Consider the following 17,568-nt stretch of genomic DNA (forward strand, 5'->3'; position numbering starts at 1 on the left):
GAGAAGTTTCGTTCACAAACTAGTCCCGCCCTCCCCTACTTCGTTGGTTCGCTTGAGTGAGAAGGGGGCGTGGTGAAGTAGCCTAAAATCTTCTGATTGGACGGTCTGACTGTAGAGCTACCGTTATTGGTCGATAACCTTCTCTGTAAACATTTAATTGGTCAGTCTGCACGTCAGTAGTGTCCTCTTTTTCACCACCTCAGATCTGGTCACCCTACTTATGGCAGTGTCAGTGAAAGAACAAAACTAAAATAAAAATGTATCTATTAAATATATCCGCAAAGCTGTTTTTTATGAATAATGAAATATAATATTTTTTGTCAACGGGCAACTATTTATTTATTTTCCCTCAGCTACATTTTGTACATGAAAAGAGACATTTCAAAATAAAAGTGCTGCAAACCTCAAACATTTTTTTCATCCGTTTTGCAATATTTGATATGTATTATTATATAGAATAATTATTAATAATATATTATTTTTTATTATTATTATGACAATAACCACGGGGAAAATCTTGGATAGTTTTAATTTAGTTAATTGTTGAAATAACGTTTCAAAAAAGCCAAAAAAAAAAAAAAAAAGTAAGAGTCCCCTTCCTTGTCTGGACAGTGTCCTGTAGGTGGCGGTGTTGCGCTTGACGCGAGTCTAAAACGTCGTAGAAGAAACGGAAACATGTTTTGCCTCATGGGTCTGAGCTGGAGGTGACAATAAACTGGAACCATGGTGAAAAAGTGTAAAAATAAAGATGCAGCGCCTTTGGCGCCAAAAAAGAAAGAAACGAATCAAAGGTAAGAGGAAATAACTGCAACCTGAGAAAGTATTCTTTAGTTTTTCTGCAATAGGAGTCGACTTAAAGTGGGTGGTTGTTTACCTTCCACTGTCCTCATATTTTAAATGATTTGCTGCAGTATCTGCTTGATGCCAGCCTTGTATGTTCTAGTGCTGTTTGTTACTCGTGTCCTGAAGTCGTTGGATGTTTCGTCACCACAGCTGCGTTTAGGCTTTTTCCAGATGGATCCATACGCAGTGTATTGGGTCCCTGCATGGGGTTCTGCATTCCCAGTAAACAAGGTACGTCCCTGGACGTTCAAAATAGGTCTAAAAGTAGTCTGTCCGTCAAGGACATATTTTAAACGTCAATGGACGTCCAAAATCCATCTTAATAAGTTAGTTAAGTGGTGACCAATCGATAACGTCAGTGGACGACCAAAATGTGTTTTATACAAGTAATTTATTTCAGGACCAATTAATAACGTCAATGGACGTCCAACATACGTCTAATAGTCGTTTTTTCAATGTCTGTGTTTGGACGTCTTTTCAACTTTCATTTTCAACCTTAAGAGAACGTTGATTAGACGGCAGTCATTACGTCATTTCAACGTTGAATCAACGGCTAAATGTTTACTGGGTTACTGCCTCGTTCTTGGTCGTTTGCAGACTCTCACTCGGTCCAAAATAAGACACATTCACGGGGACAGAGAGCACAAAGTCTGTTTTCAAACTGGAAAAATGTCTGTTGTTTGTACACAGCCCTGGTTCAGTAAACGGGAAACGAACAACACGGCTCGGACTGAACACCAAAACACTACTTCAGCTTTAAAACCAGGGATTCACCTCTGGATACGTAACAAACTGGGTTTATCAGTGAAGGGAGGTTTGACTGAAAGATTCAGTGTCATTTTAATTGAATCACATTTAGATTGTTTAATTCTCTTTCATTTTTGCTTCAGTAACAAGAAGAAACCGAAGAAATGTGTAAAACCTCGACCTGAAGAACATCTGGAGCAGATACCTTTCCGTCTGCGTGAAATTATAAAAAGCAAAGAGCGAATGAACATGGGTTCCAAAAAGCTTAAGAAAATAATGAAAGGTACGAACACAGAACGCACTCAGTGGGAATTTAAGGTCATGTGTAAATATGTCATACAGTGTCTGTAGAGATATTTCTTTAGATTATTAACATATTATTATTAACAGATCTCACAGCAGGTAAACGGGCCCAAAGCTGACATTAATTCTAATGAACCATACTTAGAAAGGTGCTTTTAAAAGGGAATCACGATAAAGCCGTGGAAAAGCAGTTGTGAGGAGGACATAAGCAGATTTACGTGGCTTTAACCGTCCCTTTGAGTACTGTTCAGAGCATTGTCCAGAAGTGGAGAGTCTATGGGGTCACCAGCACCTTGCCATACTGGGCTCTCATTCCGAACTGTGTGCCCCAGCCGAGAGGATGTTAGTGGTAGGGACATAAACTGGCTGATGGCTATAAATAAAGCAAAAGGTGACATTATTCATTCATTAATTATCTGTAACCCTTATCCAGTTCAGGGTCGCGGTGGGTCCAGAGCCTACCTGGAATCATTGGGCGCAAGGCGGGAACACACCCTGGAGGGGGCAACACACACACTCACACATTCACTCACACCTACGGACACTTTTGAGTCGCCAATCCACCTACCAACGTGTGTTTTTGGAGTGTGGGAGGAAACCGGAGCACCCGGAGGAAACCCACGCAGACACAGAGAGAACACACCACACTCCTCACAGACAGTCACTCGGAGGAAACCCACGCAGACACAGAGAGAACACACCACACTCCTCACAGACAGTCACCCGGAGGAAACCCACGGAGACACAGAGAGAACACACCACACTCCTCACAGACAGTCACCCAGAGGAAACCCACGGAGACACAGAGAGAACACACCACACTCCTCACAGACAGTCACCCAGAGGAAACCCACGGAGACACAGAGAGAACACACCACACTCCTCACAGACAGTCACTCGGAGGAAACCCACGCAGACACAGAGAGAACACACCACACTCCTCACAGACAGTCACCCAGAGGAAACCCACGGAGACACAGAGAGAACACACCACACTCCTCACAGACAGTCACCCAGAGGAAACCCACGCAGACACAGAGAGAACACACCACACTCCTCACAGACAGTCACCCGGAGGAAACCCACACAGACACAGGGAGAACACACCACACTCCTCACAGACAGTCACCCGGAGGAAACCCACACAGACACAGGGAGAACACACCACACTCCTCACAGACAGTCACCCGGAGGAAACCCACGCAGACACAGAGAGAACACACCACACTCCTCACAGACAGTCACCCGGAGGAAACCCACACAGACACAGAGAGAACACACCACACTCCTCACAGACAGTCACCCGGAGGAAACCCACACAGACACAGGGAGAACACAAGACAAGTGACTATTTCAAAGACTGGTGTAAATTATAAAGGTTTTTCTATAGACACTGTATGTTCACAGCACTGGATCTTTGTGGTGGACGCTCTATGCTTGGAATTATAAATGAAGTTCCATTCTCAGAAAACTCACTGATGTCACCTGCAGTATATTAGATCAAGGAACAGTTGTACCACATTCCATCTACCTTTGTTTCTTACGGTGTATGCTCATGAAAGTGTTGTATTTGTGTGATTTAATTGCAGTGTTCCTCGAGTAATGAGTTGTTTCTATTCATTGATTATAACAGCTGCCAAATCCACAGCTCAGACAGAAACGTCTGTGGAGGAAGACATTCCAGTTCCACACTTCCGCAGAGGGAAGCAAGAGTCAGAATCAGCGTACCTGAAACGCATGTCTCAAGAAACGCAGCACGTTCTCTTTCTCACCAAAAACCAGACGGAGAGACAGCCCGAGCTACAGATGGAGGAGACAGAAACGAAGAAGAACAAACAGAAGTCTGAAAAAAAGAAACTGTTAGTTGTGTATCTATTATTTGTGTTTGTTGCTTGGTGCGGTTTGGACGCGTGATGCACAGGATATGTTTATGTACCTTTTACAAAGTCGGTTAAATGTTCAGTTGTAAGTCAAGGCAGAATCTAGAAAGTGACAAGAACGTTCATTAAAAAAGTGATTTAAATTAAGCTCTTTACAAAAGCACCTGCCAAGTGCCATGAACGTAAGTTTGTAGCTGTTTTGTAAACTACGTGTTTTTTCATATCCATGTGTTTGTTATTATTTACTTAAATCTTCCTGCCTTATTTCTTCATTTCTAATGTACTTTCTTTTGTTTAGGTTTGATAAAGGAAGATTAGACCGACTTCATAAGAAAAAGCTGGAGCAACGAGTGGAAAGAGCAGAAAAGGAGATGTTGATAGGTTTGTATTTATTTTGAATAAAATATTTAGCCATTTTCCTATATTTAATTGTTTGGAACTTTAATAATGTAATCAGGGATGACCAACATGGGGAGGGGAGGGGGGCTTTCCAGTGTACATTCATTCATTATCTGTAAGCGCTTATCCAGTTCAGGGCGGCGGTGGGTCCAGAGCCTACCTGGAATCTTTGTGCGCAAGGTGGGAATACACCCTGGAGGGGGCGCCAGTCCTTCACAGGGCAACTAAGACACACACACATTCACTCACACTCACACCTACGGACACTTTTGAGTCGCCAATCCACCTACCAACGTGTGTTTTTGGACTGTGGGAGGAAACCGGAGCACCCGGAGGAAACCCACGCAGACACAGGGAGAACACACCAACTCCTCACAGACAGTCACCCGGAGGAAACCCACGCAGACACAGAGAGAACACACCACACTCCTCACAGACAGTCACCCGGAGGAAACCCACGCAGACACAGAGAGAACACACCACACTCCTCACAGACAGTCACCCGGAGGAAACCCACGCAGACACAGAGAGAACACACCACACTCCTCACAGACAGTCACCCGGAGGAAACCCACGCAGACACAGAGAGAACACACCACACTCCTCACAGACAGTCACCTGGAGGAAACCCAGCCAGACACAGGGAGAACACACCACACTCCTCACAGACAGTCACCCGGAGGAAACACACGCAGACACAGGGAGAACACACCACACTCCTCACAGACAGTCACCCGGAGGAAACCCACGCAGACACAGAGAGAACACACCACACTCCTCACAGACAGGTGGCCCGTGTACAGTGTTAATGGAAAAAAAGTCCTACAATTACAGAGCAGGTGTGATGTGGTGGTGGATCATTCTCAGCGCTGCAGTGACACTGACGTGGTGGTGGTGGTGTGTTAGTGTGTGTGGTGCTACACTGAGTATAGTCCACCACTCAAAAATATCCCTTTATAAGTTTTGTACTTTCGCTATATATATATATTTATATATATAAAAAATATATATATCACAATGTAACTTTTCATCTCAATATCGTGCACCCCTACATTTGACTTAAAAATGTGTTCTGAAATGTGGCCTTTGTATTTTTTGAAGATGAAGTAAAGTTTGGAGAGGTTGCCATGGAACCTCCAACGCTGACTGTCAAACCCAAGAAGGTCCCAGAGAAAGCTCAGGTGATATTTAGGTTTAAATTTTTTGTTTTCCTTAAGATTTAGTTCTATTTTTATTATTAATATTATTTTTTTTTTTGTTATGACTTTTTAGTATGAACCTCGATTAGATGAAAACGAACGTGTACAGAACGTTATTATTACAGACATATAGTAGTTAAAGCTTGCAACCACAAGCATTGTGTAACTGAGTCTTATGAATATATCTCACTCATAACTGATCGAAAGAAACAGAGTAATTCACCGCACTTGGAACCCATGTTACATTTGTGTTTGAAAAATAAGCGCATGTTTTATTCTGAAAAGAACGTATGGAACAGTAATGCCGCTTTATTACGCATTGTGGATTCTTCTAGGGGGCGACTAAGAGCCTTCTCCTGAATTCTCTACTTGGTCACAACGTACAATCGACAGTCAGACCCTCTATGGCGAGGCAGAGGATAATGGAGGAGGAGCGCGAGCGGGTCGTTCAAGCCTATCGCAGCCTGAAGCAGAAGAAACAAGAGCGACAAGAGACGGCAATAAACAAACCGAAGGATCTTCAGTGACAGTTTTATTAGATGTGGGTCAGTATCAGATGGAGTCCAACAAAAGAGTTTGTTTATGCTCCTGCTCTAACACCATCCACTTTTTGGTCTTTTTCAAGTGTATTGTACTTTTTTTTTTCAGCAGTGGACAATGAACATATTGAATTGAGTTTAGACCCAGATCCAAGGTACAATTAATGACAGCAATAAAATAACAAATAACACATTTTCAACCTGATTTATATGTAAATAAAATATTGGTAACACTGTGACGCCCGTATTTATAACCCTTTATATATGTGTTATATCTCTGTAACTCTCGCAGTGCCTCCTAAGGGCAGACGCAGGTTTTTTTTTACTGCAGGGTAAGGCTGACTTTTTTTTTTTTTTTTAATGAACTCTCATTCATTCCATTTCAAAACCATACTGAGATTCCCTAGAGCAGTGGGGGGGGGGGTCAAACTCATTTTCACAGAGGGCCACATCAGCACAGTGGTTGCCCTAGATGTAACTGTAAGACCCTATAAATGTAACCAAATGTAATGTAGAATAAATGTAAGTACTCTTTAATGTGAAATAACTCTAAATTTATTACTTATTTAACTTATAAATATTTGCATAGATGTAAAAATGTTTGCTTGTTGCTCTGTTAACAACATAAACCCTGTTCATTTGTCAGAAACTCATATAACTCCATCAATCAATGATCAAACTATCCAAGAGAATAAAGAGAAATATCATCAAACACAAGTGACCTTCAGCACGCACTGCTTCAAAAATGCACCGCCTGAGAAAGACTCATTCAGCTACAGTAGAGCTAGCTTTCACAGCTGCGTCGTTTTGGGTCATAACTCTCTGTTGTGAACATTCTGCTGCGATCGCAGTTTACCTTTTAATTCTTGTACAGTTTGGTGTTCGGTGTCAAAGTGCAGACGTAAATTGTAGTCCTTGACAACGGTCACCGCCTCATAACACAAAAGACATACAGGTTTTTCTCCTTGAAGCACAAACATGTATCGCCTTCCCATCTCTCTTCAAACTGTCTTCCATCTGCATCATTTTTTCGTTTCCTGGACATTTTGGGATCAATGTTTGTAGCTATTTCTTAATTCCACTTGTTGAAAAAATCACATCGAAGAGGATACACTGATCTAGTGGTGGAATGCCGTCACTTGGCAGGCAACGTAATCAGCATGCATTGTGGGAAATGTAGTTTAAGGTCAATATTTAATAATTAAGTCTAAAAGCGTGCATTGACCGTAAACTCCATTTTCCACAATTCATGTCGATTCTTACCCGTGAAGCCACTAGACTGCAGTCAATCAGATCTTTTAAGCTCTTGCGGGCCACATCAGATCATACGGCGGGCCACATTTGGCCCACGGGCCTTGAGTTTGACACGTGAGTCCCTAATATGGGCGTGATACAGATGACAGAAACCATCCGTGGTCTGATGAACATTGGTGAAATTGTCACTTGTGGTAAACATTTACATTTGGTCTGTTATGATTCATATCTTTTGGCTGGTTTTTGAGACAGCACACTCTTCCATCTCTAGATTGGACGTTGTTTGGACTCGAGCCTATCCTTCAGTTTGGCAGATGACTGCTGGTTTCTGGGAGCAGTACTGGAGCTGTTGGTCTGGTCGGCACTTCCTCATGGGAAATGTCCTTGCATGCAGAAGAGAAAATAGAAATGTCACCCAATGAGATTCATATCATACAAGGTTTTGCATATATTACTGTACATCTTTTACATAAGACCACATGCTGTGTCCCAGATTTGGAGGCAGCTCATTTGTTCCTCGTCATTGGCTTTTAAAAGGTTCACTTACCAGAGACATGCACTATGTAGGTTGAGACTATAACTTCAGCAAAGTTTCAGACACGTTGTACCTACTATAAGATGGGCAGTCCAAACCAGCCTGAATTACATTAATGAATAAAGAGGTGTATTCTGTGATGAATAACTGTTCTTGTTATAGTTCACAGAAGCATTTGCAGGTGTTTTCTGTGGTCCAAATCTAGCCAGTATATATATATGTTGTATGCTAGAAATATATGTTGTGCTCACTGTCTGATGCTTTATCAGATTTTCTCTCACTACCAACAATTGCATTTACGTTTAATCATTCCACAGACAGGAGATAGAAAACCAGTACAAGAGTGTGTGGCTCATTTAATACCAAGACCTTATTAAACAACAAATGCATAGACATTCAAGGGATAAGAGGCCTATGAAACTAAAGCAACTTTATAAAATCGTCGCTCTACAATAAAAAACATGTATCTCCATTTGTGCCAAATTTTAGTTTATTACATTTTTGGAACCTGCCAGTTTTCCTTGTTTTTCATTGTGGGCGGCACGGTGGTGCAGCAGGTAGTGTCTCTGTCACAGCTCCAGGGCCTCCGGGTGACTGTCTGTGAGGAGTGTGGTGTGTTCTCTCTGTGTCTGCGTGGGTTTCCTCCGGGTGACTGTCTGTGAGGAGTGTGGTCTGTTCTCCCTGTGTCTCCGTGGGTTTCCTCCGGGTGACTGTCTGTGAGGAGTGTGGTGTGTTCTCTATGTGTCTGCATGGGTTTCCTCCAGGTGACTGTCTGTGAGGAGTGTGGTGTGTTCTCTCTGTGTCTCCGTGGGTTTCCTCCGGGTGACTGTCTGTGAGGAGTGTGGTGTGTTCTCCCTGTGTCTGTGTGGGTTTCCTTCGGATGACTGTCTGTGAGGAGTGTGGTGTGTTCTCCCTGTGTCTCTGTGGGTTTCCTCCGGGTGACTGTCTGTGAGGAATGTGGTGTGTTCTCTATGTGTCTGCGTGGGTTTCCTCCAGGTGACTGTCTGTGAGGAGTGTGGTGTGTTCTCCCTGTGTCTCCGTGGGTTTCCTCTGGGTGACTGTCTGTGAGGAGTGTGGTGTGTTCTCTCTGTGTCTGCATGGGTTTCCTCCGGATGACTGTCTGTGAGGAGTGTGGTGTGTTCTCCCTGTGTCTCCGTGGGTTTCCTCCGGGTGACTGTCTGTGAGGAGTGTGGTGTGTTCTCTCTGTGTCTGCGTGGGTTTCCTCCGGGTGCTCCAGTTTCCTCCCACGCTCCAAATATACGTTGGTAGGTGGATTGGCGACTCAAAAGTGTCTGTAGGTGTGAGTGAATGTGTCTTGCACAGGGTGTGTTCCCGCTTTGCGCCCAGTGATTCCAGGTAGGCTCCGGACCCACCGCGACCCTGAACTGGATAAGCGCACAATGAATGAATGAATGTTTTCCATTGGAGAGCGATGATATCTGAAGTACATTTTTAAAATGATTAATATTTTAAATATCTTGAAGTTATTGGGAATGATGTTTTGGCAAAGATTAACCAACTCATATAACTCGATATTCCAGCACCTTGTGAAAAATTCTTCTATTAACCACCGATACACTGTTGGCTGGATGGTTTTAAAAGGGTACATTTTCTCAGCCTTGATACCGGGGTGTCACTGCTTAGATCAAAACTGGATTCTCAGATTTCTTTCCACTGATAGGCAGAGCATACACTTCAGTCAAAAACTGCAAACCTCAAACCTCCGAAGTGCATGTTTAAGGCTGATGAGGCGAGGTAAAGCCAATGAGTGTTGCTGTAAGTTAGGTATAACCTGTAAAGTGGCATTTCAGTGTATGGTTGTATATTAAAGAAATGTTTCTATGACTGATCAGTGATGTTCATTGTACTCACATTGACTGGTCCCTGACTTATGAAGGCGAGCTCAGTAGCTTGGTACACGTTCTTGTGCACACTCCCAAAATATCCACAGTAGGGAGATATAAAACATTTTCCTTGAAAAGAGAACAACAGCAGTATGGTGTAATGTGTTATTTATGGGCGCTAATGCAGTAGCAACACATTTAACGCTTCATAACTGAAGTTTGAGGAAATATATTATTTCACAGATGTTACTTAAGTTACTTAATAAATGCACAAACGTACCAGAAGCTTCACACCGTACCCTACCTGGTTTGAACAGATCTAGATCTATTTTTAGAAGCTAATCAAGTATAATTTAAATAATCTACATCCAGGTATATACTTTAAAAATGATTACATGTTACTCAAATTATACAGGGTGGGCTATTTATATAGATACACCTTAATAAAATGGGAATGGTTGGTGATATAAACTTGGGATACTGGAAGCCTGTGCTAGCATTTCTCCTGCGGTGTTGCTATCAGTGTGTGAAGAGTGGGAGAAAAGGGTTGCATTGACAATCCAACACAATGGGCAGCACTGAACACATTTTATAAGTGGTCAGAAACTTGTAAATAACTCATAAACGAATATGGTTACGTTAAAACCAATCACACCATTGTTTTTCTTGTGAAATTCCCAATAAGTTTGATGTGTCACATGACCCTCTTCCCAGTGAAAAAATAAAAGTTGGATCCAAAATGGCCGACTTCAAAATGGCCACCATGGTCACCACCCATCTTGAAAAGTTCCATATACTAATGTGCCACAAACAGGAAGTTAATATCACCACCCATTCCTATTTTATTAAGATGTATCCATATAAATGCCCCCCCCCCTGTAGATCTGGATGTCAGTGATTTAATTTCATGCAAATCTTTAACATGAATAAAGAAAATTCAAAGTTGTTTTTATGTAAGATCAGTGGTGATCCCATGACACTTTACCTTTAATAATGAAGGAACACACCGATTGATTTGCTTTCTAAAAGACCACAGAGCATTGCTCCTCCCAAATCAAAACGTTCCTAATAGCATCCTAATGAAAATCCTACCTCTGTCATTTGAAGAGAAGTTCTCGTTTTCCACGCCTATGGCTTCCTGGCTGTTTGTGTGATCACTGGTGATGTTACTTTTAGAGGTGTCAAGGCTTACTTCTAAAGTTTCCATGTCTTTGATGAGTGCACAGAACTCTGGAATGCTGTATGTCATGAGAAAGATCCAGGCATTGAACACCAGAGCTATGGCAAGCGTAGCGTCGTCCCAGCTGGGACGCGCCAACATGTTGTTGATGTAGATGTACATCACAATCCAACCCATCCAAACACAAACGGACAGGATCCCAGTCAGTAGTATGTAGAGTGCGTCGCATCTGAACGGCATGTGTTTGTGCGACAGTGATGGCACAGCCATTATTACTACCACAACTAAGAGTACCATAACATAAATAAGTGCCATTGTGAAGTCAGTCTGGCTGATATCACAAACGTCAAACACAGCTGCGGTGTCCTGTGGCATCTGGAGAACAATCATCATCCATTCTGTGTTGATAATGACCTCTATCAGCCAAAGCCCAAGAGCTCCAAGCCAAAAGGGCCACCCCCTAAGCCTTTTTCCAAGGGGATCCAGTACCAACCATAAACCGTGCATCACCAGGCACGCAAAGTTACCTGCAAACAGCACTCCAAACACGAACATCCTAGCTGTGCAAGTGATGCTGTCTGGTCCCATGAGGAAAACGAGAGACACACCGAAGTGGCCCAAAGTGAACATTTGGAAACTAGTTTGCAGGGTCAGCATACTCTTTTTATTGTCCTCAACAAAGGGCAGGCTTAGCGCCGTTACAACCAGAAGCAACAAGGAAGTCACAATCCCTGCACCAGCAACTGCCTCCACCACAATGCCCCATACTGCAGTCAGGTCACAGAATGTAAAGTAGCGAGAGTCAAGTGACGAAGGACAGCCTTCTGGTGGGATGCTGGAGGTTTTCATATTCTTTGGTGGGACCTACAAGAAGATAGATGTTAGATTCTATCACGTTCTCATTTGTAATCATTTTATTATTGTTGTAAAAGCATCATGTCGGATTTACCTTAACAGAACACACCCCAACACACACACACACACTGAAGAACGAGTTCGAGAACCACTATCTCATGCTTCAATCAGTGGAAACCTACCTTCAGCGAGATATTTTTTGAATAATTAACAATTCTCTGCGCAGAAGTCATCAATGTCACTGCAGGTTGAAGGATAGTTTGTGAACAATTAAACATAGCAGGTGTATTCAGCTAATAGAGGCTTTGTGGTCAGAAACTAACCACTGATATCAGGCCAGAGAAAAAAAGGTAAGCTGTAGTGTCTAGTTGTACATCCTGTTTTTCTGCTCTATTATACACAGTATCTCTCAGCACAGAGGCTCAGTCTGGGTCTTCTAACTTCTGGTCCAACTGAAAACCACAATCTTGCATCCTGCTTCAGTGGTGGGGTCACTCTGTACAAGAGCCTTCTGTAAATGTCTGCACCAAACAGAACATCAGGTCGCCCTGGACACCAGTCATGTCCTAAATGACTAAATGTCAGCACTTTTGTATTTGGGTATTTTGGAATCCCAAACTGCAGGAAGAACACGGACAATCTATTGCTTTATTGCTCAAGTGAGTCTTGTACCCGAGGGATGAAAATCTATACATATATATATATATATAGAAAGCCTGATTATTTTTAATGAAAAACATTTTCCACTTTTTACCATAAATATGAATTTTCTATGTACTGCTGCATTAACCAGTGTAAGGGATGCTACCAAGTAGCCTACTATGAACATTTGTTGAACGTTTCAGCAGTAACCTTAGTCTGAATTTTTTAATAACATTTTATATGGCTAATTTAAAATGAAGCTCATTGTTAAGCGGTGTTGTTAGAACACCCATTTGCACCCTTCATATATCATCTGTATCTGTAAGCGCTTATCCAGTTCAGGGTCGCGGTGGGTCCAGAGCCTACCTGGAATCATTGGGCGCAAGGCGGGATTACACCCTGGAGGGGGCGCCAGTCCTTCACAGGGCAACACACACACGCACACATTCACTCACACACTCACACCTATGGACACATTTGAGTCACCAATCCACCTACCAACGTGTGTTTTTGGACTGTGGGAGGAAACTAGAGCACCCGGAGGAAACCCACGCAGACACAGAAAGAACACACCACACTCCTCACAGACAGTCACCCGGAGGAAACCCACGCAGACACAGAAAGAACACACCACACTCCTCACAGACAGTCACCCGGAGGAAACCCACACAGACACAGAGAACACACCACACTCCTCATAGACAGTCACCCGGAGGAAACCCACACAGACACATAGAGAACACACCACACTCCTCATAGACAGTCACCCGGAGGAAACCCACACAGACACATAGAGAACACACCACACTCCTCATAGACAGTCACCCGGAGGAAACCCACACAGACACAGAGAGAACAAATGCAAAAGCAAAAATGTGACAGTGACCAACGATATTACTCTGTTTATGCCGTTTAATGCATTAGCATTATTTAAACACACTAGAATAGATTTGCAGATGCTATGCAGTGGACAGTGGTATGCAGCAACCCCAACAGAACAAATAGTTCATGAGAACATCGACCTTGTCTATGATTTGTACATTTTCCTTCCTTCTAAATGCATTTGTGCGAGCTGCAGTGGTTAAAACACCGCCAGCTGGTGCTAATATGGCCCCATAACATTTGCAATTTCAAAACGCAACACATGTCGCAATGATGTTCTCCCCACAAACAAAACAGTAGATGCCCACCAAAGAACATGATGAGAAGTATTATGTAAATGTGTTTTGAATGTGGTTATGTTATAGGCCAGGGTTCTTAAAGGAGCATCCTGCAATACTAACACCAATTGTACACTACAAACAAAACAGTGGAGAGAGTTGTCTGCCTCCTTTAAATCCATCTTATCCATCCCTTGAGTAGCCAAGGCTGGCGTTACGTATCGATCGTCCCTTCCACCGTAAATGCCATTTGAGGAGGTAGATCTTTGCTCCTTATTCATCCATCCATCCATTATCTGTAACCCTTATCCAATTCAGGGTCGCGGTGGGTCCAGAGCCTACCTGGAATCATTGGGCGCAAGGCGGGAACACACCCTGGAGGGGGCGCCAGTCCTTCACAGGGCGCTCCTTATTCACAATTTTCATATTCAGAGATATACTTCCACCATAAATGGGCATTTTTACCACCTTCTTGAATACTCTGTTCCACCTTAAGAGCTGAAGGTAGTTCTAGCCACAAGGAAACACACGAACCTGCCTCAGTTTATTTAAAAGGAACTGTGGTACTGACATCTTTCAATCATGTCTCTATTCACCTTCGTGTCCTTACACCTTTACGTTGTCACTATCCCACACTTTCTTTATATAAAACACTCAAACTATGGTGTTTACAGCTTTAATCCATACCTAGGCATCTGTACTTCTAAACTTATTTGGGAAATGACTTGCTGAGAGAATGAGCTGATTCTGGGCCTGTCTTGTCGTCCTGCTTCTTCTAAGCTGCCTCCATCTTTCAAACCCATGGCCAGTATTCGCTCTCATATTGCGCTGTCTCTAGTTCATGGAGATTTTAAGAAGATCTAACACCTAATGGCTGAAAGGCACTTTATTAAACTGTTGTTTGTGCCTGGAAACCTGGTGGGTTTGGACTGTAATGTGATTGGACAGTGGACGGGATCTCAGGTCGAATAGAGCTCCGCCCTGAAACGGGCATTTAATCCGTAATTTATGATCACACCCCTCGCTCCTTTAACCTGGGAGTTGTGACCACTTTTGGGAGTTGTTTTCTTTTCTGTATCGCAGCCACAAAATTGAAATGAATGTAATATTGTGTGTTGCTGGCCAGAGTACTGACACACACACACACACACACACACACACAACACTCACTGCTGCTGTAGATCTACAAAAGTGTAATTCAACAGTTCCTCCTATTAGCCTTATCTTATTAAACATGCTGTGGAGTTGCAAAATGTTTATCACCACAAAAAGGGTTCACCCTGCGTGCAATGTTAAGAATCTAACGAGTTAAGAGTCATTTTACCAAGTTCAAAGGCCCTAAACTATGCTCATCTAAATTTGTATTAATCACATTTTCTCCTCACTATATTAGATGCCTGTTAAATTTCTAGCTGAGGGGATTCCTGAAGACTTCACTACAGATGGATCAGTGCCACTAGTCTTTAACAATGACAACAGTCGTACTATTAGGTAGTTATGTACAGTATTAAGGTCCAAACATACCTTATAATGTGCTGTGTCTTCTGCTTGAGTGTTTGCTTGTCTCCTGCTGACTGCTATGGCACTCGGTAATTGGTCTTTCCACCTTCTGAACTAGCTCGACCACTCTGTCCATTTGCATGCAACGTCTGTCCTTTTGCTGCGATGAAAAGCCTCACCTTTTTGTTGTGCACTCTACCGTCACATCATCCTTTCACTTCTGTTATGAACTGTAAATAACTTTTGTGTTTCCCAGAGCCTGTGAACTCTTGTGGAACCTGAAATACATTCAATTAAAAAGTTGTGCCTCATAGACATAAGGGTCTGTTTCTCATCCCTGATGCCACTGACTTGCTCAGCAGGGGTCTGCACCAGATGTTTCAAAAGCTGTATTTAATCTACGTTTGCATTTATATTTCCCTTCCTCTCTTATTTTTGACGAATATATGTTTGTTCACACAAAGAATGTCTTACTTTTCTAACGCTGAATTTTCATCTGTTATGAATAATGTGTTATCTTATCTTTTATCTTTTGGGGAAGTGGCCTGAGATGGAAAAAAAATAGCTTTAAAATGAATGTGAAATAAACATGATTGAACTCTAAAGCACCAAGCCATTTCCAGGTTAAAAGCCCAAAGTGTTTAACACATTTAGCAGATCGTGACAAATGACTGGCTTTTTAGCAATAATTTATATAAAGCGTATGAGATACTCAAAAGTTAATGCACAACATCCTAGACTTTCATCAGAAATATCAGTTACAAAAGAAGAGCAGATTTTACCAAAGCAGCCAAAAACACAAGAATTATTGTTTAATTCTGGATTCAAAACACAATCCCAGTGCAGCTACAACTCATTATAGTTTAATTGCCTAAGCAGGGTTTTGAAATTAATCATTAAAAATAGTTACTCAATTAGTGTGTAGGTTAGGAGCCTACCCGGAATCACTGGGCGCAAGGCAGGAACACACCCTGGAGGGGGCGCCAGTCCTTCACAGGGCAACACACACACTCACATTCACTCACACCTACGGACACTTTTGAGTCGCTAATCCACCTACCAACGTGTGTTTTTGGAGCGTGGGAGGAAACCGGAGCACCCGGAGGAAACCCATGCAGACACAGAGAGAACACACCACACTCCTCACAGACAGTCACCCGGAGGAAACCCACACGGACACAGGGAGAACACACCACACTCTTCACAGACAGTCACCCAGAGAAAACCCACGCAAACACAGGGAGAACACACCACACTCCTCACAGACAGTCACCCGGAGGAAACCCACGCAGACACCGAGAGAACACACCACACTCTTCACAGACAGTCACCCGGAGGAAACCCACGCGGACACAGGGAGAACACACCACACTCTTCACAGACAGTCACCCAGAGAAAACCCACGCAGACACAGGGAGAACACACCACACTCCTTACAGACAGTCACCCGGAGGACACCCACACAGACACAGGGAGAACACACCACACTCCTCACAGACAGTCACCCGGAAGAAACCCACACAGACACAGGGAGAACACACCACACTCCTTACAGTCAGTCACCCGGAGGAAACCCGCGCAGACACAGAGAGAACACACCACACTCCTCACAGACAGTCACCCGGAGGAAACCCACACAGACACAGGGAGAACACACCACACTCCTCACAGACAGTCACCCGGAGGAAACCCACACAGACACAGGGAGAACACACCACACTCCTCACAGTCAGTCACCCGGAACGGGACTCGAACCCACATCCTCCAGGTCCCCGGAGCTGTGCGACATCTTATCTGCATCTCACATTAGGTAGACATCAGTTCCTGAGATTAAAGAGGATAAATCCTGTAGTGTGTGTTTTACTGGGCGATAGGACCATAAATCAATATAACAATTAATTGAAGATTTCACCTGGATTACGATTAATGAATGATTTTTCTTTCTTTCTTAGTTTTGTTGCCCTGTTGCCCTACTAACAAAGCTTGTAAATGTGCTTAAGTATTAAAGCTGTTATTTTTCTAGGAGCTTGACAGTCTCTCTCTCTCTCTCTCTCTCCCTCCCTCCCTCCCTCCCTCTCTCTCTTTAAATATATAATCTTTTATTTATTCATTCATTTATTTTGAGCCATGTACTGTTCATATTTGTTGATGTGATTGAGCTTCAATTATTTAATTATTATTGATTTTTTGTCAGGGTTTTTTTTTTTTTTTTTTCATACAATCTGCTCAAGTTGCTCGGTTTGCCTCTCTGTTTAGGTTCTCTTCCACTGTCAGATTGGATGGTGCAGGATCATGTGACTACATGCGCAGTAGTATGGTTTTAAGGGGGTGGTCCATGAACACTGTGGGGGACGTTAACAGATTTAACAACAAGAGTAACAAGATTACGTCAATTCAAAGTTCTAAATGTTGATTAATTGAGCAACACTAAGGCCGTGGACGATATAGTGAATAACACCGCGTGTGTATGAAGCTGTTAAAGGTGCAGCTGTAACTCTAACCCTTCCTCAAACTTAAGCTCTAACACAAACCTCAAGTCTTTATCACAAGATACAATAAAGTTTCTTTGTTATACTTTAAAAACTGTAAGTGGAGGTAGTGTTTACATTGTTCAGCATATCAGAAGGAAAGGAAGTACAGTGGGTTAGCGTTGATAAAACAAGTTATTCATGCATAGTACCTGGGGAT

General features: G+C 42.8%; 2 protein-coding genes across 4 annotated transcripts; one reads left to right on the forward strand and one right to left on the reverse strand.

The window, feature by feature from the left end:
• Positions 1-647: 647 nt before the first annotated feature.
• On the forward strand, positions 648-9,497 carry ccdc137 (coiled-coil domain containing 137). Of its 3 annotated transcripts, none has more exons than XM_066643044.1 (7): positions 648-791; positions 1,734-1,873; positions 3,527-3,752; positions 4,072-4,154; positions 5,274-5,353; positions 5,707-5,916; positions 7,436-9,497. In XM_066643044.1, exons 1-6 carry the CDS (start codon positions 724-726, stop codon positions 5,896-5,898), a joined length of 789 nt encoding a protein of 262 aa, XP_066499141.1. In that variant the 5' UTR covers positions 648-723; the 3' UTR covers positions 5,899-5,916; positions 7,436-9,497. The 3 variants fall into 3 exon arrangements, with proteins under 3 accessions (XP_066499141.1, XP_066499142.1, XP_066499140.1); XM_066643045.1 differs by lacking the exon at positions 7,436-9,497 and adding an exon at positions 6,020-7,404; XM_066643043.1 differs by lacking the exon at positions 7,436-9,497 and having other exon boundaries at positions 5,707-7,403.
• On the reverse strand, positions 7,455-15,005 carry LOC136665420 (G-protein coupled receptor family C group 5 member C-like). Its single transcript, XM_066643042.1, has 4 exons — positions 14,905-15,005; positions 10,636-11,587; positions 9,572-9,672; positions 7,455-7,547 (listed from the first exon to the last, which is right to left on the reverse strand). Exons 2-4 carry the CDS (start codon positions 11,570-11,572, stop codon positions 7,467-7,469), a joined length of 1,119 nt encoding a protein of 372 aa, XP_066499139.1. The 5' UTR covers positions 11,573-11,587; positions 14,905-15,005; the 3' UTR covers positions 7,455-7,466.
• Between the last annotated feature and the right edge of the window lie 2,563 nt (positions 15,006-17,568).

The sequence above is a fragment of the Hoplias malabaricus genome, chromosome 13 (genome assembly GCF_029633855.1).
Source record: "Hoplias malabaricus isolate fHopMal1 chromosome 13, fHopMal1.hap1, whole genome shotgun sequence".
In the NCBI taxonomy this organism is placed as follows: Eukaryota; Metazoa; Chordata; class Actinopteri; order Characiformes; family Erythrinidae; genus Hoplias; species Hoplias malabaricus.

Coding starts and splice junctions, on each gene's coding strand:
- LOC136665420 (XM_066643042.1), bottom strand. CDS start 11,572: ATGAAAACCTCCAGCATCCCACCAGAAGGCTGTCCTTCGTCACTTGAC. Junction 9,673..10,635: donor CTTCTCTTCAAATGACAGAG/GTAGGATTTTCA, acceptor TCTCTTTTCAAG/GAAAATGTTTTATATCTCCC. Junction 7,548..9,571: donor TAAGTCAGGGACCAGTCAAT/GTGAGTACAATG, acceptor TCTGCATGCAAG/GACATTTCCCATGAGGAAGT.
- ccdc137 (XM_066643044.1), top strand. CDS start 724: ATGGTGAAAAAGTGTAAAAATAAAGATGCAGCGCCTTTGGCGCCAAAA. Junction 3,753..4,071: donor AAGTCTGAAAAAAAGAAACT/GTTAGTTGTGTA, acceptor TCTTTTGTTTAG/GTTTGATAAAGGAAGATTAG. Junction 5,354..5,706: donor AGGTCCCAGAGAAAGCTCAG/GTGATATTTAGG, acceptor GGATTCTTCTAG/GGGGCGACTAAGAGCCTTCT.